This window comes from Bactrocera oleae, chromosome 4 (genome assembly GCF_042242935.1).
Source record: "Bactrocera oleae isolate idBacOlea1 chromosome 4, idBacOlea1, whole genome shotgun sequence".
In the NCBI taxonomy this organism is placed as follows: domain Eukaryota; kingdom Metazoa; phylum Arthropoda; class Insecta; order Diptera; family Tephritidae; genus Bactrocera; species Bactrocera oleae.
Window position 1 is genome coordinate 43864378 of NC_091538.1, and position 27014 is coordinate 43891391.

General features: G+C 33.9%; 1 protein-coding gene across 12 annotated transcripts; it reads right to left on the reverse strand.

Annotated features, from left to right (window-relative positions):
* Positions 1 to 361: 361 nt before the first annotated feature.
* On the reverse strand, positions 362 to 26988 carry LOC106624968 (vacuolar protein sorting-associated protein 37C). 12 transcript variants are annotated; one of them, XM_014244808.3, is made up of 5 exons: positions 26848 to 26988; positions 26420 to 26670; positions 1312 to 1432; positions 1139 to 1192; positions 362 to 1055 (listed from the first exon to the last, which is right to left on the reverse strand). In XM_014244808.3, exons 2-5 carry the CDS (start codon positions 26520 to 26522, stop codon positions 914 to 916), a joined length of 420 nt encoding a protein of 139 aa, XP_014100283.1. In that variant the 5' UTR covers positions 26523 to 26670; positions 26848 to 26988; the 3' UTR covers positions 362 to 913. The 12 variants fall into 12 exon arrangements, with proteins under 12 accessions (XP_014100283.1, XP_014100277.1, XP_036218529.1 ...); XM_014244802.3 differs by having other exon boundaries at positions 26806 to 26957; XM_036362636.2 differs by having other exon boundaries at positions 26789 to 26928.
* Between the last annotated feature and the right edge of the window lie 26 nt (positions 26989 to 27014).

The window sequence follows — 27014 nt, forward strand, 5'->3', positions numbered from 1 at the left end:
TAAGAAGATAGTATAGTAAGTATTTGTAAAAAATTCAGACTATATGTATTGTACATTAGTGTTTATCACTAATGAATTAATATGTTATAAAATTGTAATAAGCTGTACAGCATAGTAAAAATTCAATAAGACGATACTGGTAGTGGATGAATAAATGAAAAAAACCTATATAATTAATAATGTTAATTGTAATAATGTGCCTATATAAGATGCGGTCCCTAACATTAGCGTATATCACAACAATTACATAATGGCCTTTACAAAATTATTAAAAAATGTTGTAAAAAAAACCTTTGTGCTGACAGCGAAACAAATATTTTTGTTTATCTCGTATGTTAGTTTAAACTAGAAAAAGGTATGGTTTTTTACAAAATATAAACATTTCTTTATTGATTCGTTTGCTCGTATTTCATTGTGTATTGCAATTTGAATTTTACAATATTATATTAAATGTAAATAAATATTATCATAATACTTTTTTCTGACGTTTCGGCGACATTTGGTTAAGTAAATTGTGTTCTTTTTTTATTATACAGAGAGGAAGTTTAAAAAATACAAATTAGTTTGTACGTACCATGCTTAAACAATGCAATTATTTAAATTACTTTAATGATTCTCTTTTATTTTAGTTGAATTTGCAGTTCACTTATTTGCTTTGCTTTGTTTTGGATTTCACACCAATGGCTACTTCCAAGTTTTCCATAACAAAACACTCGTGCGTTCCAAGTGCTTGCAAACAAATCTTATCGCGTTTTGGCAGAAAACCAGTTCTTCGTCGTTATCAGCACCAGCACATGCGCGCAATATATGGCTTACTTATTAATTATGTATATATGTATAATAGGTATATATCAAAACTGCAACGATTTGCAGCGATTTTGCAAATGTAAAACTAACTACGCTCGGTCGAGCTCTAGTATGCGTTGTAATTGGGATTGTAGGGCGCTTGCTTTTCGTAAGTATTTGGTTGAGCCACGCCTACACCCGCTACGGCGGCTTCATAGCTGGGCGGATTGTAATTCGTTGCAGGCACCGCTGGTGGATAAGGTTGCATGCTGCAAGTATAAATGTTTTACAAATTAGCTGATGACAATAATTAAAAATATCAACAATAACAAATTAGTACGACAAAACTTACCCAGGCATTGGCGGTTGGGCGCTTGGCATCGGCATAGGCATTTGGCCGGCACCGCTGTGGATTATGAAAAAGAATATGTTAAATTTGGTTTGGATATGCAGCGCTGTGGCACGTGTAATTGTTGTACACTGCATATAAAGAATATGATGCTGGCAGAAGCGTTAATGACTTACCCTGCTGCCGTTGGGTATGGTGGATACATTGGCTGCTGTTGATAAGCATTGGGCGGCGGCACTTGTGTTACCGGGTAACCGCCAGGTGCTGTATGTGTAGTTGATGTCACCACAACGGGTGCTGCAATAAAAGTAGATAAATACAAATTAGCTATTGTATGGTGTTTGCTATAAATACATTTGAGATTAGATTTTGTAGCGTTCACACATTCTAAGTAGTGTCTATAAACAAAAATTACTAAAGAATGTCAAACAGAGCTGAAAATTCGTGGAAGCCAGCAGAAACTGAATAGCTGAAATCAAAAAGCACTTTACCAGCTAGTATGCGACCTCTATTGCGTGTTTCACGTATTTTCGGACAAATAATAGTTACACATACTAAAATTATTATGAGAATAATAAAATTTATAATGAACACAATGACAAAAGCCTCCATTTTTAATATTTAAGCTGTGTGCTACAATTCAAAAAGAGAGTTTGAACAAGAACAAAATAATAAAAAGCGCTACGCAGCGACTAAGTGCACTTCGCACCAACTAATGACAATATGAAGGTCAACATGGTGTTGAGAGCCACTTGTAGGAACTACGCAAAAACAAGAAGCTCATAAAAGTATTTGTACCCAATCACACTTGATAAGAGTAGGCGTTAATCTGATATTTTAAACGGATATATATTTGTGTTATCATATCTGCACGTCACTTTTACAAGTTCTATAATAATAACTTATCAACTGTGTAATGAATATGTCCTGATAGTTTAAATGCTGATGAACACACCTTTATTGGGACATCTTTCGTTTATGCGCCGCTTGTGTCCACGCAAACAGAAAGCGCCCAAAACGGCTAAACTAAATACAAAAAATGTTATAAACAAGGTGAAAGCTAAGCCGTCAATCATTCTTTTTGCATCTAACAAAGAAAAGATAATTTTGAAACAACACGGAGAAGCGACTTAACGCAGAATAAGTTGAACTTGTACTAAAGAATATGTTCATTGCAACAAATGCTACCCAAGTTAGTTATTACGCGAATGAAATTGATAACGTCGAAGGCTGCCGATAAGATCTAAATATTTGGCGTAGTAAATAAGCAAATGCCGGTGGGTATAACCTAATCTAAAGTAGTGTATTAGTGCATTAGAGTGAGTGAGTGAGTTATTTGAGATTAGTCGCATTAAAAACAAATTGCGAACGTCAGAAGTGAAATTTTCCAGGTAGGAACTGGGATACATAATTTTTTGAGACTATAGCAATTCTATGAACGTCAAATATGACTCAATTGTCATTTAATGCCAATGTTTTACTACTAAATTTGTTTTATAAATTTTATAAATGTTTTAACTAACATTTTCCAAGCCAAAAATTACTTCAGCAGAAATATTTCTTAAACCAGTTAGGTTTGTAATATTTCATAATTTTCAATATAAAATTTAACAGCTGGTAACTCTTCACACAAATTTATCCTACAGAAATATTTCTATAATTTGGTTTGTAATTTTTAATTTTTTACAAATTTTATTGTATTTACAAAAATTAAACAGGTGACAACTCTTCAAAAAATTGTTACCTGAAAAATATTTTAAAAACCTGTTTGGCTTGTAGTATTTCATTAACTTTAATTGATTTAAAAAAGAAAAGAGATGGCAACTCTACTCAAGAATACATAAGTCCAACAACATTCTTAAACCTGTTTGGTTAGATGATCGAATAATATTTAAATAGTATTTATATTTTATTTACATAGTATTTATGTATGCATATTATATATTTCAAATTTTAATAATTTAAATACTTAAAAAAAAGCCTATTTCAAAAATTGCTCACTAAAATATATTTCTTAACTCTATTTTGTTTGTAATATATAATTTAGTTTGCCATTTGCCAGAATTTTCTATATCAAATAATAAACATTATCTGTAATGTGGGAAAGTAAAATGCAACGAATAAAATTGTATGGTATTATTAGTTGTTTGTGACTTTTTTACGACTTAGTGTAGAGATAATGGAAATGCAAACATGAAATTGCAATTTCTGCTTTTCAGTGTCATAATATATATTCCAGTGTTTTAACAAAGTACCTTTATCTTATCTATTGTCAAGTATCAGGTACGTTTTTATTACAGATATCTCCTGTTTCGTAGCCATTGTGATTGGAACATAATCTTTAACACCTTTGGAAGCACTTTTGAATTTATATGATGTGTGGTAAATGACATTTTCGAAACCACACAAGTTGAAATATACAAGTATATGTATTTTTAAACGATACTTCGGCTGCAATGTTGGACTAAGCAAGTATCTAATAAATTCGGAGTTCAAAAATACACTAAAACCGTAAAATGTCAGATAATACGAGGGCAAAAGATACCCCTATACGTAAATATCCACGTACTAAGATAATACGCATATTATTAGAAACAATAACGATTATAATTCACATAATTTTATAATTAACCAATTCTATATTTGTGATATTTGTTTTATTTTTAGAGCTCAATTGAAAACTTCTTCATGGGAATTTCCTTGTGCAACTACTTATCTCTGTATTCTCGATAAACTTTACAATTATTGTAATATAATATAAGATATTAAAACACACATGACTGACATGTTGTCAAAAGCAACAACTTTTAGTAATGACAACACGAAGTTTGTGGAAAAGAGACTGGCAAGACAGGGGTTGCCGCTACTAAGTAAACAAAGTTTTTTAGTTTAAACGCAGCCTAATATGGATAAGTGAGCTTTGTGAAAATAAATTAGGGAACATAGAAACAAGACTGCAAAATAAAATTATAAGTGTTAATTACACTACTTAACAAATCTGAAGAAAAAATTTGCGACTGATGTGCTAAGACCATTACGTACAGCTACTTTTGTCATTTTAGTAAATGTTGGTGCTTTGACCCTTACACCCCGTGACTACAACACAAAAAATCCCACGTGAAATTTTTACTATCATTTTCGGTTTTAGCAACCCCAATTAGCAAGAAACAGCCTCTAACATCACAGTCGCAAAATGACTGTAAACAACTGTTATCAGGACTGTTATTACACTCATTTAGGCCTACTTGAGGACGATAGAGACAAGAGCAAACAACAAAAAGATAAGCATTCGAATAAGCGTAAATAAGATGTGTAAAATCCCAAATGCTTTTTATACTCTCAGAGTATAGTAATATTGTTCAACGGTTGTTTGTATCACCTAAAACAAATCGAGTTACATATAGGGTCAGATATAACATATATAGGAAAATATGCATATAAAGGGAAAAAGTTTAGTTTTTTTGGTCCACCATAATTCATATATCCATAAAAATACATATTTATATATCTCAATGAATTCACAATTCCTCTGCACCTAGTATATGTTTGCGCTCCGATCTCTAAAACATGTCAACGCTTAAAGATAGTGCTGTATAATTCCATTCTATGCAATCTCTATTTGCTTCTTTATTCTGCTTTTGATAGCTACATAGCTATATAGCTTATACTAGCTGTTTTTTGTAATCACTGTATCCAAATTTTCCATTTTTTTTTTAATTTCATAATAAAATAAGAAAAAAACGTTAACTTCGAATGCATCGAAACTATAATACCCTTCACAAATACAAAGTTTTCCATACAAGGACATGATTTTGATCGATCAGTTCGTATGGCAGATTATCTCTTTCTAATCAAACATATTACAAGTGAAAACGTTACTTTTATTCATTATAATTTTCGTTCATGAAGTCGATGACTTTGAGAATTTTGAAAAGAAAAAAAGAAAAATTATAACCGAAATTCGATTATGGATCCGTTTTTTATTATTTAATAAAATCGATTTGAAATGTTTATGATTTAAAAAAGAAACAAGACTAAAAGTTAATTTTCCTCACTGGGTGTTGTCAAGCATGCTCTTCGAAAAAACCGATAAATCACAACCTTTAAACGCGTAAAAATATCGTTTTATTTAATTTGTATGATCAAGTCATCATCAAAATATTCTGCGTTAAATTACTAAAGCTTCCGTAGTATGTGATCGATTAGTTATCGAAATTAAATTACTTATTTTAATTGTAATCACTGGAAAATGTTGAAGTTTCATACCAGATTTTATTTAGTAACTTAACTCCCATACCTCTTTACTAAATGTGAGGTCTCTGTATACCATATTTTGCCTTTGCAACACTTGCACATTTTGTATAATTTTTTTAACGGATTTAAAGCAATGACTTCATTATTCATTATTCTATTAATTAATTCATTAACACTTAAAAAAATAGTGTTCCCTAATCCCGTAATCGCGTACTTATAGTTTACAATCTAATGATATACAAAGTCTATATTTTAAATAAATAATCGACATTATCGATTATAGCACAGACATTTTTGATTTATTGCACTGTTATGTAGTACTTTTAACGCTTTTTGGAAAGCGTGTTTTTGACAATCAAATTACAATTTTAATTGTAGATTAAGATAAACCAATAAGCCCTAAGGCAGATACTAACGTTTCGGAAACCGCAGACGTTGCTGATAGTTTCTTCTATGGTATGCTGAAATACCCAACGCAATTAAAGCGAACATCCCGAGGAACAGCAGAGCTAGACAAATAGCAAAGCCTACAGCGATCATCTTTACGGTGTACAATATGAAGACTGTGAAACAGGCTGGAGAAATTATGCGTATTAACTGTAGTTGTCGATATTCAAATTCAGTTTTTGTACACGAAATCAGTATCGCAATAGGCTGAGATTAGATACCATCTAATCTGATAAGATAATAATAAGAGTATGCTGCGGATACATAACTGGGTATAAAAATAAAATTTCAGTTTACAATAGGAAAGTATCCATGTGTGACTCATCAACTTTCGAATATGTGATGAAGTTGATGATCCGAATTTTTGTCGAAATATTTATGGTATAAAGGCAAACAATGTTTCGAATATTTCACTTACTAGAGACATTGGGAAACTGCTGATATTGCTGTCTTCGCCGACGACACACCTCGAAAACACAGTAAAACCATATGGCCACTATAATAAAACCAAAAATCAATTGCAATCTAGCAGCTGTCAGCTCATCCATGATTGCATGCAAAATATTTATAGAAAACTGAAGAAGTATATTTCCAAAATAAACAAGAGTAATAGTTTGAACGATAAGAAAGCAATGTATGGAATATTGGAAGTGCCCTTAATTTAATCAGGAATAGATAAGAGCACTAGGGTGTGCATGAAACAATATTTGTCCATTTTGGCTTTGAGGCGAGTTAGTGGAACCAAATTCTTCTCTTTGCACAATTTCATAGCGGATGTCTCAACGATTGTAAGACGAAGATTTTTGATTCACGACGAAAAAAGGAATAGTTATTTAAAGATATCTTTGGATACTCGGTATACATAATTATGGTTCGAGATTGATTCAGATTGATTGATTTATCAAAACTTAATTTCTGACATTAAAATTAACACTCCTATTGTGTATGGCAACTAGCGTCAGTATGGTAGCCGTTAGACAACTGGCGCTTGACCCTTGGCAACTGAGTACCATTTTAGTTTTTCTATATTTCAGAATATTCCCTCTTAAAGGTAATTCGATTCTGTTAAAAAACAGTTTTTTCGCATGTAAATCGGTCTAACATAAACATTATATGCATTAAAAAACAAAAACACATTTCACGGCTGTTACATAGCATATTCTGGAAGTTTTCTGCTAACGTTTGAAAAAAAATCCTTATTTTATTATATTAAAATTTTTATTTTTGCTTTGCACACTCAGAAAAATGCCTTAACACTATTCAGATTAAAACTCTAATTTATTACTCTGAATAACTTATTTCACAATATTTTTCAGCTCTTCACGTTTTAAGTAGAGTCAATGTCTTAAAATCATAAGATGATTTTTCTAGTATTTTCGGCGCGATTTTAAATAAAAAATTTCCAAAATTCAATACACACAGCCCACAGAATGTTTTATGTCCTATGAGCTTTTTTTCATATCTTGAACTCAAATTGTCTAGTTGTCAACCGTTGGACCTTATCATATGGCACTATCAGTACACGCTTTAGCCCTGACTCAGTATCAATCAATTTTATCACACACACACACATACACAAATATTTATTAACTAAGTTTAGAATAAAAGGTTTTACTAACGGCTCGGAAACGTTGTGTTGTTGTGCATATTTCGACGTTTTCGCGCATTATAGCAAATTCCGAGACATAAACACGTAATTGCCGATGCGACTACGAAGGAACCCATTACAATACCAATAATCATACCGGTCCACATAATGTTTTGCTGTGTTTGTTTATTTTTCACTCAGAAGAATATGTATACAATTCATCAACTATTTTTCACGACAATTAAAAACAAAATCAAGTTTATTTGCATGGCACGAGCTATTGACTGCTAATGGTTAGACTCTGAATATATTTATGAGTTTTTAAACAATTGCTAAAGATAAAATATATCAAATCAAACTCTAAGGTTAGCGCTGGACACTTGGGAAGCCAATAAAGAACAACACCTATGAGTTGGCATTGAAATCGCCCAATAGTAGCCGCTTACCAGTGCTAGTTACTTAGTCATTATCGGCAAATATTGAGTGAAAATCGATTTGAGTGCAATTTGAGTTATTGCTTGTAAATATGTGTAAAGAGGAAACACCCTGCAGCGAAGCATTGATCGATTTAGAAAAGTAATAAAGTTTTACTAGACCGATTTGTACTAAATATAAACCTAAATAGTCCGTAAAATAATTTCGATATATTATATATTAATTATGATAGGTATGATTAAAGAGGTATTACGACAATAGCGCCATCTCTCGGATCGAACATTTTATTTTTTGTGATATTTATAAACTTCATATCTGAACTAAATCCGAAATTAATATAGTTTTCAGAAATATTTTGACCAAAGCGTAAGTTTTTCACTAAATATTGCTGTTAACAATACGCAAAACCCTTTTATTTGTAGTTGTATAGAAAATTAAATGGGCAAAAAAGAGGAATGTAACCAGTGATGAACGTTACGATGAGAAAGTTTTTCTTTTGATCGACAGCCATACTTAATTTGTCGACTTTAAAGAACCTTTCTCAGTTATAATATCGCAAAAATATAGTGTGAGTTGTCTAAATTGAATAAAGAAGATATACTAGACAACAAATCAAAGCAGAATATCGAAACAAAACTATATACACGCAGTTTGTTATTGTGACTTGGTTGCAACAATCCACAGCTCTTACATTGAAGATCGTTAACCAAACTTCGCCACTCGATCATTCTGGCAATTACGAATTTCGCTGTCTAGCTAATTCTGGCAATGTATCCTCGTTTCGATTTTGTTCTGACGTCCGTAATAGTCACAATATGTTTGCTTAAATCATATATAATCATAATCGAATCACAGAAATCAGAGACATTTGATTCTGTTAATTCTTGTAATTTCTGTAGTATACATACTTGTAATTGGTAATGTTCGAAAACGCCCGACCTGTTTTCCCTTTTTTCAAAAAAATTTTGAATAACAAAACAAGTAATAAATAAAGCCACAAACCTTTTGGAAAAAGTGTTTGAAGACATTTCATCTTCTCGGAACGCTTCTTTAAATAAGCTGAAATCAGCACAAAGAGCAACAACGCGGTCGCAACAAAAAATGAAATTGCCAAAATTATAACGACTATATTGTGGTTTTCTTCCGACGGATGACCAAACATGTTACACAGCACAAATTCACATTTAATTAAATGAAGTAGTTAAATTTTTAACAGTAATAATTCACAAACAACTGGAGAAAAAACGCGAACAAAGAGGAGAGATATTCAACTGAAACTCTGTGAAGAATAAAAAATTCACTTGCGCGCACTATGTGTATATCTGTTCACAGTGAATTATCGCAATATATCGATTCGACAACTCAAGTACTCACACATATTGGGCTTTAATCTATACGACATTAATGCGAATTAGCAAGAACTGATAAAATGTATTTAAAAAAAACTGTTTGTTTATAATAAATTCTTCAAGTGAGAAGAATTGCAATGTAGTTTCACATCCTGCATAATCGATTTGCTATTTTATCACACAGAACTGATGTTAATTCGTCATTAATATTGGGAAGTTAACTAAGGTATGCAGAGTTTTTTTTACGGAAGCCAGTGCTACGACTCAACTGGCTGTAAAAGTTATGCTGAACTCTAGACAAATACGACTGATGATCCTTAAATATTTCTATTGCCAAACTTACCAAAAATAAAGGCAGGCAGTTATATCCATAAAATCATTTTTCACTTAAATACTTGCGCTTTCCAAAACATTGTACAACTTTTTCAATAGCAGTAATTATATACCATATGTAGACTTTTTATACTATAAACTAAAACCCATACTCCGCTCAAACTTCATACGAATGCCAAAGGCGTTTCCGCCAATCAAAACATAAGGATCGAAGAAGCGGGGGTTTATATTTAGTGCGAAGTACTTTTTCTTATTTTCAGAGGTTCTATAAAATCATGTACATATATACAGAAAAACCTGTCCTAACGAATGCTTCTATTAGACGGACACTGCCTTTGAGAGGACATTTTTTCTTGAACCAAATTTGAAGTGCAATATTTAGAACAAATGATCCTACCTTAGGCGGACGCGTACAATTATTTACTATAATATTAATTAAAAAATGTATTTTGGTTTAAAAATTTTTAATCCAATTATATATACAAAATTCTATGTAAATATATCCGACTTTAAGCTCGGCGTCGATGATTCTTTGACTTCTAACGGCTAGCTCCAAAAATGTCTAGCTAGAAATAACATAAGCTTTTGTTTTATTTGTGGTTAAAGTGCTGCGGTTAATATGCAAAATGTACAGCAGTTTTTGGAAAAACTCTCACCAGGGATACTTATAATGTTGACAAAACAGTTTTTTTCTACCGAACTTGGCCAAACAAAACGTTGGCTATAAAATACGAACTTTTTCGTAGAGGCAAACTTTCGAAAGAAAAGTTGACCTATTTCGTTCGAATATGGCCGGCAAAAAAAGAAAAACCTCTTGTTATTGGGAAGCGGCACGCGGTACGTCCAAGAGCTTTTGCGTCTATTGATATTTTAAAACTTCCAGTAAATTGGCAGTTAAACAAGAAGGCATGGATGACACAGTACCTGAATGATTTCGACAAAATCATGCAGTTGCAAAATAGAAAATTATTATTATTTCTCGTCCCTCGATAAATTCTTTAAATATTAAGATAATATTTTTCCGGTAACTCGACTTCAATTTGTCACGATCAAGGTATTATTAAAAATTTTAAAATTCGTTATCGAATATTTTAAGTTAAAGATATCTTAGCAAGCATAGAGTCGCTAAAAAAATATAAATATTTCACAGACAATACATCTCATAAAAGAAGCCAGGGAATGCTGGAATGGAAATTTGCCGGTGGTAAAATTGGCTTGCATTTTTTCATTATCGAAAACCTTCCGAGAGTCTAGTCCGTATGACTTTGTCGCAATAGATAATAATATATGCACCCAAAACGCAGACTTCAAATTGGATGTTGTAACTGACGCAAATTTAGAAACTATTGCTAATGATAGTACAGTTGGATAATACGGCTCCGAATAGAGTAATGAAATTTCCTCAAACTAAACTGTTTTGATTGCTGTTTAAAATTTAAAAATATATTGCGTCGCAAATTTTGGAAATCTATTTGTAATATTTGACGGTTTCCAAGTTTTTTTTTGAGTTTGGACATTTGAAGTAATACATAATAATACCTGTTTGAGCCATATTTACGACAATTTTTAATTTCAATAATAAATTAGTGAGTTTTAAAGGCAGAAATCTTTCTTGGGCGATGACGAGTTTCAGTCGAAGGGAGGTTTCACTGTACATATGTACTCATACTTATATACATAGTAGAGGAAATTATATTACAATTTAAGTTACTAGAAACAATTAAGGATTTTAGCATCGAAAGTCGACAGATAACTATCAATCGTTGAAAAACAAGTAAATTCGAATAGCACAGACCTGGAGTTAAAATTACAAAATAAATGAATAAATGTCAGAATTTATAAATTAAAAAATAAGTAGAAATAGTTGTATTCACCAAATCTCTTGAGGCTTTTATGTACCATGTTTTTCGACAGGCAGTGTAATTACTTAGTTATGCATTATGTAGATAATTGGGCAAATATTAAAATTTATTTTGTTATTATTGATATATATTTTATAAAAAGTTTCAGTTAAGTCCTGCTTCGCTTAACAGTTGAGCTTCTTGGTCAGCCAAAGCGCGTAGACGCCGACGTCTTAAAGCACCCAACAAGGCCACCAAGAAGCTACAAAATATCACTGCACACACAATTAATATCAAACCGAGATAGTAGGTCATTATTACAATACAATTTTTTAATAATTTTAGTTGGTTAGTTTATCGAACGCCCTCTGCGCGCCAATGTCTGCGATCAACTAAACAAAGTTGGTAAATATTTTCACTAGTTACTTGCTGCCTTAAGGAAATATTTGTTATCTGCTGCACTAAACCTGATAGGATTATTATTTAAGACAATTTGTTATGATAAAATTTGTGTTTAAATGTCAATTTTTAGTTCTAGGCCCCTGTGTGATTTAATTTCAGTATAACTGTACTTATGTGGGGAAAATACCATATGCATTTACCAAAATTTACACATACATATGAACATGTCGACGTTAAAGTTAACGACTAAGTTGACCATCAAATAAAATAAATTACAAGCCACATTTTTATAATAAATAAATTACTTTGTAAGAATTTTATAGCAATCTCATGTTTTTCTAAGCGCTTAAATGACTATAAACTCCCCCCTCCAAGTACACCGCTCTATCCGCATAAATAATGACACATCCTAATACGACAACACTACACAGGATGTCACCACACAAGTTACCACCACACACGATGACACACATCGATACGACCACGATCAAGTGCGCTACAATTCGTTTCGTCAGCAATCCTGTAACCGTCAACTACAATCATTTCGTTCGACATCATTCTACACGGCTATCTTTATTAGTATTTAAACAAGTGTTAAAATTAGAATGCTTTGTAATAACAAATAAATTACCACTTGTTTGGTATCATAAAGAGATCTGCTTTTCGTTTATAACATTAACCGCGAGTGTAAGTGTCACATAAAACTTTACAGTGGTATGCGCTTACCTATTTAAACACTAGGTTATGGCATGTTCAAGCTGGTCAATTAGCTGAGGCAGTGAAGATGTGAATTTGAAGTTGTCAGTTGTGTGTACTATTTTTATCCCGAAACAGTTAACTTTAAGTTTGCCACGAAGTTCGTAACACCCAGAAGGAAACGACAGAGACCCTAAAAAATAAATACATGTGTGTATGTATGTATGTATAAATGATCAGCAAGACGAGCTAAGTCGATTTAGCCGCGTCCGTCTGTCTGTATACCATACACGCCAACGAATCCCTCAATTTTTGAGATGTCAATTGCACACGTCTTTTTCTCCGCAAAAAGGTGCTCATTTGTCGGAACCGCCGCTATCGGCCACAATAGCATATAGCTGCCATACAAACTGAAAGATCGGAATCAAGTGCTTACATGTAAAGCTTTTGCATTTGACGAGATATCTTCACGAAGTTTGGCATGAGTTATTCCCTAAAGCAATAATGCGGGCTCCGAAGAAATTGTTCTGATTGGATCACTTATATGCTATAGTGCCATGTGAGGGGCACTATAGGTTCAGTGCAACGGAAATAAACATTTTTTCTTGTTCCTGTTTTAAATTAACTTATTTTGGCTTTCTGTCGTTTTTTTTGATGAAATTTTATTTTATTTTTAATTTAACACTCTTTACAGGGTTTCATAGGCACATTTTCTTCATTGGGAATTAAATGCTAATGACCAAATTAGTTATTGCTTTACTATACATATGTATATAAATTAAAATCAATTGTGAAAATTCCTGTCATTGCATGAATTTGTGTAGTAGGCTCTTATATGGATTACTTGACCCTGAACTAGGTATATTAAGTTTGCCACAAAGGTTATAACAACCAGAAGAAACCGTCGGAGACCCTATAAAATATATGTGTATATAAATGATCAGGGTGACGAGTTGAGTCAATTTAGCTATGTCTGTCTGTATATACGCGAACTAGTCTCTAAGTTCTTAAGATATCGATCTGAAATTTATCACACGCCCTATCCTCTTCAAGAAGCTGCCTATTTCTAGGAACCACCGATATCGGTATAATATAGCATATATGCCATACAAACTGGACGTTCAAAATCAAGTTCTTGTATGAAAAAGTTTTTTATTTGTAAAGGATATTTTAGCTTTGGTGCAAAGTTGACATTTTTTATGGTTTTTTTAATGTAACTTATGTTACCTTGCAAAGGTAAAGGTAAATATTATTGCGTATTTATACAAATGAAAACAAAAACAAAGGAAACTGACGCCCATATTTCATAATACCGATCGTTACACATTTTTATATCTTAAAATAAACTAGTTTTCGGTAGACTTGTTCAGTAAAGAGAGCGTAAGATTAAATTAAATCCACTGACATTCTTTTAATTTATTGTTGAAAGACAAACAGCCAATGGGGGTTCACAATCAGATTTTTACCTTAGTGATTACAAGGTGCTTTCTAAGAAAAATATTTTTTTCAAATTATAGAAAAAAATACATTCTCACTCATTTTTTGGCGGTATAGTACTACATTCTTGTTTTGCTTTACGATTCGAGGACATACATATTAACATTATAAGATAAATTTGGACTGTGTAAAAGTTGCAGACTCTCAGCGCCATTTGAAGTATTTTTTTCGCTATTTTCATGGACATATTGACATTATTTAAAAACTAATTACTTACTATGGAATTCACCTTATATATATGTGACGCGTGTTTTTTAAAAGTATAGAATATTTTTATTTAAATAAATCGCAACTGTCTGTAAGGAAGCCCATTGCGCCCAATTGTGCCGAATGTTGATTTCTAACGAATCAGTAGTAACAGTTATCAGCATAGACTATCGGTTCGCTTATTTACAGTTTGCCAACTATTTTTCTAATATACCTATATAGGTACAAGTATAATATTATAGTTTGCTTCCAAAAAACACCCTAGACATGAATACAACCATATGTACCTATAATGTTTAAGGTTTGTATGTATTGCTTTAGATATAATACATTCACATACAAACACACAAATGTATAATTATACAATTCCAGCTTGTTATCGTGTCAATTTAAGCGGATTTATCATTATTTCACCTGTATTTTTGGTAAAAACAGATTAGATATGACTCATTTAGCCTGAAGTCAGTCAGTACAACACCTCCAAGATTATTTTGATTTCTTATAGAGACTGTATACGTACACTGGAAATTCGTAAGAAATAAAAGCGTCTGACATATTTCGAGATGGCTGCATATGTTTATTATAAACAAGTAAGGAAGGGCTAAATTCGTAATCGAACATTTTATACTTCCGCATTTTGCAAGGCTTAAGCGCGAGGATATATATTCAGAATTTGATAATTATTATCAATTATTCAAAAACACCGTCAATAAATATTAACGAATTGATTTGGCATAGACTTTTTTTGCTTAGTTTCATTACTATATTTTGTCTCATATCCCTGATATTTAACATATAAAAAACATCAATCTAACAGACACAGATCACTATATTAATTATATCAATGTTGTGGGAAGGAACATACCAATATCCATCATTTATTTTACCGAATTATATTATATAATGTTAATAAATATTATATATACCGTCTGAACAAATTTGACTCGGTGCGCAAACCGTATTTTTTTCCTATGTTTGTATATTATTTTTTTTTAGGTCGCGCTAAGTTTGTTCTTTACATGTCAATTTGTGTGTTGTTAGTTTATGACGCGAAAAATTGGGATTGAATATTGTGGAAATAGATAATATAATAAATCAAGAATCGAGTGACGAGGAAGACCTGGTTATTCCAGGCTCGGAAATTAAAGAAATCGATGATGAACCTGATGGAATCATAGAAGATTTTCATCATGAGTGTGCAAATGGGCAAGAAAATATGGATGAAGATGCCTTTAGTAGCGATGATGATACGACCTTGCTAGAGATATCTCAGAATTTAAGGAAACAAGGGATGTTAAAAGTTTTTGATGTCCCAAGAGTTCTTTATGGCAAAAGAAAAAATAATAAATACAAGTAGAGCGGAGAAAAGCCAGGTTGGAATCTTTATCTATACGATGAAATAACTTACTTAATAAAATTGTCTGTCATACTAATGCAGAAGTAGAAAAAGAGCGTAAGAAAAAGTAAAGGGTACCAATACGAAGAAGACAGAGAAGACCATCATTTGTAAAACCCACATATTTAAGTGCGTTAAAAGCTTTAATTGGACTTTATTACTTAGCAGGTTTAAAATGAATGATATAAATACGAAAGATATTTTTAATAGATTTACTGGAGTGATGCTTTTTAGAGCTACGATGTCACATTGTGGATTCGAGTTTTTGACAAATTGTCTAAGATTTGATGATAAAGATACTCGTGAAAAATGTCGTGCGACTAATCGCTTAGTTCCAGTTCGTGAACTTTTTGATCACATTGTGGCGTTGTGCATTCAAAATGTATATACTATCCAAACATGATAAATATGGCATAAAAATATTGATGATGTTGAAAGCTGCTATGTTAAATGTTGAAAGCCATGGTTTATGTAGGTCAAACATCTTGTGGTTCACCAGTATACCATTAGCTAAACTTCTGTCTGAGAAGGAATTGACCATGGTTGGCACGACGCGAAAGAACAAAGGTGACCAGATTTTTTTTTGGAGTTAACCAACAGAGAAAAAAATACTGTTATGTTTGCCTCTTCTGTCCTACTACCCACCAAGATCAACGAAGAAGAAAGTCGTGATCATGTTATCAACGCTTCACGATTCGCTTTACAAGAATAATGATGTCCATCTCCCAGAAATAATACATTATTACAATAAAACTAAGGGAGGAGTCGATGTGTGGCATGCAATGGCAAAAAAAATTTTTTTTAAATTAAAACAAAACATTGGCCAATGTGCCTGTTCTACGGGCTATTGAATTATTTAATTTCATTAATCATAATCATATCATTCATTAATTCATGGGTGCTCTATAAATGTTTAAAAACAAATAATAAGCTTCATATAAAGTATCGTCCCACTTTTTTGAAAAAAATGGGAATGAATCTAATAGAAGCATTTGGAAGAACGCTTTCAAATGCCCACTTTGAGGAGGGATATCAAAGAAAGTATATCTGCGATCCACAATAAACCTATGCTTGTCGATCCTCTTGTGCATGAGCGTCACTCACAGGCAGGTTGGGGTTTCTGCCCGACAAACCGTGATCGGAAAAGCAAGACTAGGTGCAAAAAAGATTTGCTTCGCCAAGGTATCTTAATTTATTATTTTGACCACAATTTGTCATAATTTTATAAATAAAGCATGTTTTCTTCATAAGGTTTATGTTTTTCTTTTTTTATAAGCCAGTTAGTTATATTATATTGTAGGTCATACAATTAATTAGTTTTATAACTACATTTTACTTCCCGTCAGCGAAAATTAAACTTAAATCATCCTCAAATGGCATATATGTTATATAAACTCAACCGAAGAGGCTAAATTTAATATACAATATTGAGTTGATGTGATTGAAATTCATTATATTAGGGATATGAGGTTTGGAAAAGACCAATTTTATTTATATAGAGTGCCAAACCATTAATATAATTGCATAGCTTTTAAGAAAACGAGTCCACTAAATTTCATTAAAATATCACACACACTTTGACCAACCTAAACGGTTTAAAGTCATGTCGAAAGTCAGAAATGATTATATAGAGTATATTGGGGGCAGAGAAATGGAAGCGCTGATTGCATTCATTTTTGACATTGTTTAGATATACTTGAGAACATATTTTGAAGCAATATTATAAATACATAAATATAAAAATACATATGGGGTAAAATCAGCCGGATGTTTCAAAAACCAGAATATCAGTTATATATATGGGGGCTAAGGCAATTTTTCGCACGATTTTATCCATTTTAGGCACAAGGATTATTAGAAAAATACGCTCTCTCAATTTTATTAAAATAATATCTCACACATCTTGAATAACATATCTTACCAAGATTGACCAATATTTTCGGGAAAAAGTCAGCCAGACGAACTGGGCTCTACATATTCGGTAATTTTTAGACTCGAGATGGATTACTATTTGCACAGTTTTACGAATATATTTATTGGTGCTTTATTTGTATACTGAAAAGTGAAAAAGTCAGATAGATGGAATTTAAAATTGTGCTTCAATAGTAGGCGTGGTTATAGTCAGATTGGGCCCACTTTTACAACGTAATATAGAATCGTCAGGATTATGTTATTTACCAAATTTGAAATTGGTCGAGTAGATCCGGAGATATGTGATTTCACCAATGCAAAACATGACGATTTTTCTCCCCAGATGTGCAGGCAAGCGTTATGACTTTGTTCCCGGAGTCGTCAAGAATCAGAACGAGGACATTAATACCTCTGCCTGACGAGTGGTCGACAGTAAAGTCGAGGATCCAGACGGATGTTAAACCTCTGTGTAGACGTAGAGTTCTACAAACTCATACTGTAATAGGGATTCCGCCTGATGAGCACCTAGAAGCATACGACTTGCTGATAACAGAACTAATAAAAGAATGCTGATTGATGAGGAAGCCACTCGCTCCGGCGCTAGTACCGCTAATCAGGCTGCTACTGCTGCGGCCATGGTGGGAGTCCCCAGTGAGCAGACAGGAGTACAAGAGGAGTGCTATCCACTACAAAGGAGCTTCTGGATGGCCAATGTGAAAGTTGACCAGGCGAACCTGCACCACTCGACATGTAGTAGTTCCGAACGATATTGATTTCTTCTGTATTTCAAAATTCCTAACACATGACCTGATCGCTGTGCAGGCCAAGGACACCGAAGATGCGGACTTCGTCCTGGCAGCAGCCTACTTTCCGGGGGAGACACACCCTCAGAGGCAGTGCATAACCTAGTGGACTACTGCAGAAGCAACAAGCTGCCCCTTATCCTAGTATGCGACGCGAACGCCCACCACAAGGAATGGGAGTCTCTTTTGGAATTTATCATTAGTAGTAATTGAATTATTACAAAGAAAAAGAAAGGTGCTAGACATCACTTTGTGTAACGACCTTATGACAGGACTCATCTCACAATGTCCATGTTAGATCACACAATCATAACTTTCGCACTAAAAGTAAAGGTTAAGCAAATCCCTCGCAGACGTATTCCTAAGAACACAGATTTTGTTATCTTTTGAATGTTAGTAGGGAGGTGTAGCTAGACAGAAGTGCGCCAAACCAGTTCATCATCGCCTAAAGACGATAACCAAAAGACGTTAGGTGCAACCTAACTTTTTACAATAAAGAGATTAGGTCTGCAAAACAGCAATGCTTCAGAAATGTCAGTGATTATGTCTCCTCAACACCGGAGGCAGCAAGGCTGCACAGGGCTCGCTGCCAACACATTTGTATCTTAACGCTAACTTCATACCGGTTAAGGTGTGTAGAGATAAACTCCAATGCACATATCGCAACGAAAGTATCGCCATGCTCAGCGATAGCCAAACAGCACTATTAACAATCTCTATTTGAGATTAAATCGCTACTTGTGGAGGAGTGCATAGAACGGCTAAACAGCGTATTTAAGGGCGTAACGAAATGTATCCTATCTGGATATAGCCGGAAATGAACTGGCTGTCGAACTTGCCCGCTCTGCAGCTTCTACTAGAATGGTAGAACCGGAACCGTGTTTGGCGGTTGGTCCTCATACCATAAAGGAGCTGCTTTTCACGGAGGAAAAGGTAGACATGGAGAAGTATTGGGTGGTTACAACCTCAGCTGGTTTAAAAATTTCGCATTGGGCAGAGCCTCTTATGCGAATTGCAGGTTCTGCGACATGGAGCCGGAAACTCCCGAACACCTGTTGATAGACTGCAGACGCAGTGTTAAGGTCCTAGAATCCATGTTTCCGAATAAGGATCACATCGCCACATTGGCAACTTGCAGTATATTGGAAGTTATCAATGTCGTTATGGCAGAGGAGAGGGCACAATAGACCTTAGGTCGCGGAGCAAACCTCGTTATTATCTATCTATCTATCATCTTAGGTGTAAAATTTAATGTCTCTGACATGTTTAGTTAGTGAGTTATCGCACTTTTTGCAGTTTTTAACAAAACCATTATATGGGGAGAGGACGGGTTTATAATCCGATTTCATCCATTTTCACACAGTCGATAGGGGTAGTTATAGGATTTGTCCTAAGCTTTGGTTATTGTAGCTTTAGTGGTTTAGTAGATATGTACATTAAACCTATTGGAGGGTGGGGTCACGCCCATTTCTTCAAAATTTTTGGACCACAGATGCCACTTGCTACAGCAATCCCCTGTACTAAAATACAGGTTTATATCTTAATTTAGTGCTTAGTTGTGGCATTTTATAGGTTTTCAATTAATGGCGTTTTGTGGGTGTGGCAGTGCTCCGATTACACCCATAGTCTTCACTTTAATGCCAAGGAACACGTGTTCCAAGTTTCATTAAGATATCCCAATTTTTACTCAAGTCCACACCGATTTTATCCCTTCAAAAAATAACGGGAATTTTGGTTTTTTTTTTAATTTATTCATTTGCCTAAACTAATGGTGTTGCCTCCAAAAGAATTCGCATTCGATATTATGCATGTCTAGTGAATATGGAGGCTAGCGTATCGTTGCAATGTTGTTTTTGGCCAAAAATTCACAAACAAGTAAGAGAACTTCTAACAAACGAAAACTGCCAAGCCCATAAAAACACGTTTAACTTTAACGGCTGCTACAGACAAAGTAAGCAATGAATAGAGCTGAAAATTGTATGGTACTTCAGCGGCATGTGCGAGTATATCAACATAATGAAAAAACAAGAAAAAACGTTAACTTCGGTAGCACAGAAGCTATAATACCCACACCGGTGGATTTTTTTTAGCATAAATGAGTATAAAAATGTCTTTATCTTGATTTTGATCGTTCAATTGTATGCCAGCTATATGCTATTGTGGTCCGATCTGAACAATTTCTTGCCTTAGACAATAATGCATGCCAAATTTCTTGAAAATATCTCGTCAAATGACCAAGCATTCCATATAAGTACTTGATTTCGATCTTTCAGTTTATATGGAAGATATATGGAAAACTAGTCCGATATCGGAGGTTCCGACAAACGAGCAGCGTCTTGGTGAGAAAGGAACAGTTTTTAAGATATCGACCAGAAATTTTTCACATGTCCTATTCTCATCCAGACGCTGCTCGCTTTTCAGTCATCCTGATCATTTTGATAGTTAGGTATAGCCCTATATCTATATCACTTAGCTTTGGGTGTTACAATAACCCTTGAGCGATCGAAAACATTATATTCTTTTGCAAAATGTTCCGATTATAATAAAATTTTAAAAAAAGTTAAGTTAAAAAGTTTTAAAATCGTAGATTCAAACAAGAAAACACTATAAAAGGTTATAACAAACTCTCCATTTACTAACTGCCGATAGTTATTAAGAATGCAGTTTAAATGATTTTATGAATAAAATAGTTCCTTTTACCCATTTTCCATTTTCTATAAATATTTTTCAAAAATATTATATTCATGAACTGCTTCTTAGAAGTTGAAAAACGTAATACAAAAAAAAATTAAAGTTTGACAAAATTTCTACCGAAATTTTTTTGACGGATTGAGTTAAAAGCCATAATAGGGGCTAAAATTTCATAGATTTTTTTATCAATAACGCACTTTTATACAAAATGAGCACGTAGCTTACCCAATGTTCTTTGGGTCACGACAGTACGGCGACGTTTTATACAAATTGCAAGAAATATCAGAAAAAATAAAACGAATATAGAAATCGGGAGCCAAATTACACCGATCCAAACCATTTTAAACAGTATATGCGCTAATTAAACAAAGTATAACTTCTTGGTTGCGCGCGTCTGGCGTGGTGAAATCGCGAATACAAGTGAGCTAGCCACGCACTGATGTTACTCAAAAGTTCAAAGTTATAAAAACATTAAAAATACAGCCACACACATACGAGTAATGGGCTATATTAGGGCTGCTCCGCAATAAATGCGATTTTTAATAGCTTTCATATAAAATATTTTAAAACTTTTTACGAATATTATTGCGAGAAAGCTTTTAATTTGCCACGAAAAATGTCTCAATTAATTCATAAAATAAAAAATAAATCAAAACTTTTTCGCACACATAAATGATCAAAGCCCGTTGTGTCTCGACTAAATTTGACAAAGGAATTTTTAAACAACGCGGCTTCTAGTGGCGCCATCTGTCTGAAATTGTTATCCCTCAATTGTGTATTCTTTAGTGTTGTCGTATAAAATTTATATAACAGCTGACTTGTATAACAGCTGAGATATCGCGCTACATGTGACATTACATTTGTAGTGTCGGTCGGAAAATGAGCATCGAACAAAGAGCCAACATTAAGTTTTGTTTTAAACTTGGTAAAACTTTTACCAAAACTCATTAAATGATGAAACAAGTTTATGGCGATGATTGTCTATCCCGTAGCCGTATTCACGAGTGGTTTAAACGTTTTTAAAGTGGTCGTGAGGACATAAATGAGAAATGAATCGAAACCCAAAAAATCGCGCCTGGAGAAGTCAAAAATGAAGACAATGCTGATTTGTTTTTATGATTCCAAGGGTATTGTCCACAAAGAAGTTTGAAGCGTTTGGTAGCACGTATTCGTCGCATTCGGCCCGAATATCGCGAAGATGGAAGTTGGCGTTTGTTGCACGATAATACACCGTCTCATCGATCGACGCATGCGGCCGATTATTTGACCAAAAATCAAATTTTAACTATCAACCACTCCCCGTATTCACCTGATATGGTACCGTGAGACTTCTACCCTTTCGGAAAACTACATTTGGCCATGAAAGGAAACCGCTATGCTGACGTTGATGCCATCCAAAAGGCGACGACCGCCATCCTCAACGCTATACCGACAAATAACCTAAAAAAGTTATTTGATAACCTTCTTAAACGTGCAAAACGTTGTATTCAGGCGAAAGGAGACTATTTTGAAGGCGACCAATAAATTTTTCAAAAAAAAAACAAATATAATTCGTTTTATAATAAAAGTCCTGAAACTTTTGAATTGCACCTTGTATGTAGATTTCTATTTTCAAATAGCACACTATTGCTATCAATTTGTTGTGAACCAATCCCTGCCTCCCTGCGAGGTTTAGGTTTAGATAAGATAGAGTGTTCGATAGACAAGCCTTTAATCAATGTAAATTAGAAATAAAATATATGTGAATTTTGTTTCTTTAGAACTTCTAACATGATCAATTTGGGCATGATTCGGAGTTCGAGACTGTGCGGGCGCGAGTTTCATCTAAAAAGTAGGGATATGCAGTTGATTATGAAATAAATATAAATTTCAGATTTAAAGCAATATTTCTAATTCATATACTAGTCACTATGCAATCATGCTTGATAACAGTACTTTATATGTTTATTGCGATTTCTGTCAATTACTTCTAGAATGACTGCGTGAATGCTATTTTGTTTCAGTTGAAAGCGAATATAATAGGTACGCCTCTGTAGATTTCCTTAAAAAGTAAAATATAGAATGAAAACATCTTTTTTTATTCGAGACATTAAAGGTAAATAAATAAAAAATAATATGTGGTTGATGTTGAAAATGAAAAAAAAATTAGTAAAATATGGGTTAAAATGGTGATATATGGGAAATAGGCGTGGTTGTAGTCCGATTTCGCCCATTTTCGCACTATAACATAGAACAAGTAAGGATGGGCTAAGTTCGGATGTAACCGAACATTTTATACTCTCGCAAAGTCAAATGGTATACTCGTTTTAGATTTATTTGTGGATCTTACCGCCTTATTCTATGTTGACCGATATTTCCGGTAAAAAGTCAACTATAGGCACTGGAGTTCACATATTCAGCACCTAGGGGCTTGAACAGTTTTGGTTCAATTAAGATAGTTTTTGGTCACAAGGTGGCATACCTTAAACGTATTATTCACGCAAAGTTTTACCCCGATATAATCATTGTTGCTCGATATGCATAGTGGAAAGTGAAAGAATCAAATGGAATCTAAAATGGTGTTATATGGGAAATAGGCGTGGTTGTAGTCCAATTTCGCCCTATAACATAGAAATATGAAAAGAAGGTTATGTACCGAATTCGATTGAAATCGGTTAAGCGGATCCCAAGATGTGGGTTTTCCCCTAAAAGTGCGCGGTGCCACGCCCACTGACTTATTTTGAACGCGGTTCCTATAGTCATCTCATACCATCCCAGAGAGAAAATTTATTGTCGATGACTTGTTTAGTTCTTGGTTTATCGCGCTTTTAGTATTTTTTAACAGTACCGTTATATGGGGTATGGGGGCTGTCCCCCGATTTCACCCATTTTCACACTGTAGGTAGAGGTGCTAAAAACATTTGCTTCCAGTGAATTTTGATATTATAGCTTTGGCAGTTTAGGAGATATGCACATTAAGCCTATTAGGGGCGGGACCACGCCATCTTTTAATAAAAAGTTTTAGCTACATATGCCCCTCCTTAATGTGATCCTGTGTACCAAATAACAGTCTTGTATCCTATTGCGGAGCTTAGTTATGGCAATTTATTTGTTTTTGATTAATGGCGTTTTGTGGGCGTGGCAGTGGTCCGATTACGCCCATCTGCAATACCAACCGTCTTACGATACCAAGTTTTATAAAGATATCTCAATTTTTACTCAAGTTACTTTCACGGACGGACAGACAATCACCCGGATTTCAACTCGTCTCTTCATCCCTATCATTTATATACACTCGTGCTCACATAATTAAGTCGCTACATGGCAAACTAACGTTTCACAATATAAAGTCCTCGAAGTAACTTTGCATTTGTATAATGGTATGGAAAAAGTTTTTGTTATCTGTTTCGTAATTGCTAAGAACAAATTCAGAGAAATTAGTAATGTGGTTGGCGAAAAAATTTAAAGTGTTTCGCAGTTGGTCTAGTCGCATGTGCTCACATAATTAAGTCATTGTATCAAACGCCGTTATTGCAACGATCTACGAAAAAAAAAATTAAGAAAGTGAAAAGTGTATTGTCTTCACTAATTTAAATACGTTTTTTGAAAGTTTTATAAATAATACTCAAAAATAAGAGCTCAGCTCCGTGTGAAAAAAAATCAAAACCAAAAGTACAAAAAATTTTCGAAAGTAACGGAATATTTGACTTTTTTTGGGGAAAGGTTGAGAATAATATGCAATATTTTATGAAAAATGAGATCATTGAAAATTTGGCCCATAAAAAACCGACCCCGGGTCTTTGTCGTCGACGTAATCAAGGAATGACATCTTGATGCTCGTAGGAGAGGCTCCGCTTCGAGCAAATTACTGCAGGTATTTCGCAGAAACCATCCCAACAGAAACTGCTCGGAGATTAATACATTGTATTTCTTAACCGGAAGCATGCAGGCCTTACTAGGTGTTCAACGGGAGCCAAAGTGCAGAGTTCTAGCACGTCTGAAGCCATATCGGTGCTGCATAGTTAATGATCGGCCGACCGATTTCCTTGTATGTTGCGAACAAGGTTTCCTTATCGTTTCTCCACGTTTTACCTACTAGCGACTTGAGGATTTTGTTACGGCTCTGTACTTTGGCAATAACCGGGGACGTATGCGAAGTAAAGAAGTTTAAGCTGTTGAGTGCAACACCTAATGTCTTAGAGTTGTTGACAGTCGGAATTTTAATGCTATCGACTGTGATATTAAGATCAAGTCTTTACCCCTTAGTCCAGTTCGGGAATATAGTCGCTGTGGATTTAATGGGAGAGAGTATCAGGCTCCTTGCATAGAAGAAGCGAGAAAGATCGGTGAGATAGCTGTTTACTTTCGAACACATACCATCAATTTCATTGTTTGTGGGAGTTTCGAAATATAGAAGTTAAACATTAGCGGGGAGAGGACAGCACCCTGCGGAACCCAAGTTTAATTCTTCTTAACATCTTATTTCGATCTCGAAATAGTACGGACGATTACCGACCGCTCAGATAGTTAATGGTCCACCTGTTTAGCCCTGGAGGCAGCGTAGATTGTTCGATGTCTTTTAGACAGATGCAGATATTCGCAATACGCCCATTGCTACACCCATAAACAAATTTTATTGACCACCCAACTTTGTCAATTAAAATTTGTGGGCGATGTTTGTCCTTAGCATACATTTTTGAGAGAAAATCAGAAAGGCGAGTACATATCCACATCTCCCATATATGTAACTAACCATATGTTTAACACTAACAAAAGTGAAATAAGTCTAACAAATAATATTAAATTTAATAATAAGGATAGTACATCGGGTTTGCATATGGACCAATTCAAAAATTGGTCAATGGGCATGCCAACGCATTGTGGTATCAGTTCGCAATTTTACCTAAAAAACGAAAGCAGAATTAAGATGCAATGTTTTAAACTTTTGCGTTTCCTTTCTTGTTTGCCTTAGGATGAAATCCAATATGCTAACAAAATTATGTTTATATCAGCTCTTAATGCATTTAAATATGTAATTACACAAATACTTATGAGATATATGTATACATCTATATGTGCATCAGCATATGTATACCCCATTTATGACGTTACTACGGTAAGACGTTGATGAAGGGAACAAAGAAACGTGATCAATCTCCAAAAAGCTGTACCTTCAAAGTATGTACAAACTTCAACATACTCACTTATGTATATACATATGTATGAAAGTCTACATAAACAAATTCTGTGCAAAGTATATTGTGATAAGAAAATAATTTGCAACCACTCTTTGTTCAACCGTCAATTCAACGAAAACAAAAAAAAAAAATCTGTTAAGAGCGTCAATGTATGTTCAAATTATATTAATAATTATATATTAACGATCAAATTCCCCGATTTAGTATGCATATATTATGACTCAACTTGGCTGTATTCCTGGTATTGCCATACTTACTTGCCAATACGGTTCCACGTTGTTTTGAGGAACAACAGTATCCACAACAGCTCATAATGAACACCGTTAGTACGACAATTGTCAAAAGCGCCCAGAAATCCATTTCTTCAATGTCGAAATAATCCAACAGACCAAACACGTCCGTGATGAAACTTTCCCCGGAAGCCCTTTACACTTATGCCAGTTGGAAGAGCTATCTTCTTATGCACTTCTACGTATGCCGAGCACTTGTTGCAATTGTTCCGAAGAGTCTGCAATAAAGGAATCGTGCTTTAGTTGAATGTAACCAATTGCCATTGCATAGTTTTAAATGCTTTTATATAGCTTCTTACTATTTAGAACAAAATTTACTTATTTATTTATGCTCACAAAATATATATATTTACTTTCTCCTATTACAGAAGTAATTTGAAAATAATAATCTGCACCTTGCGCTTTAAATGTGATATTTGCGATACGATTGGTTATATCTTGTGCTGTTTATATACTTGTTGTTGAGTTTTCGCAGTTTCCCAAAAGTTATTCTGATTAGGAATAGTGTTGCCGTATTAAGCAAATCAGAGCAAGTGTGAACATAAATTGTATTTATACCAAA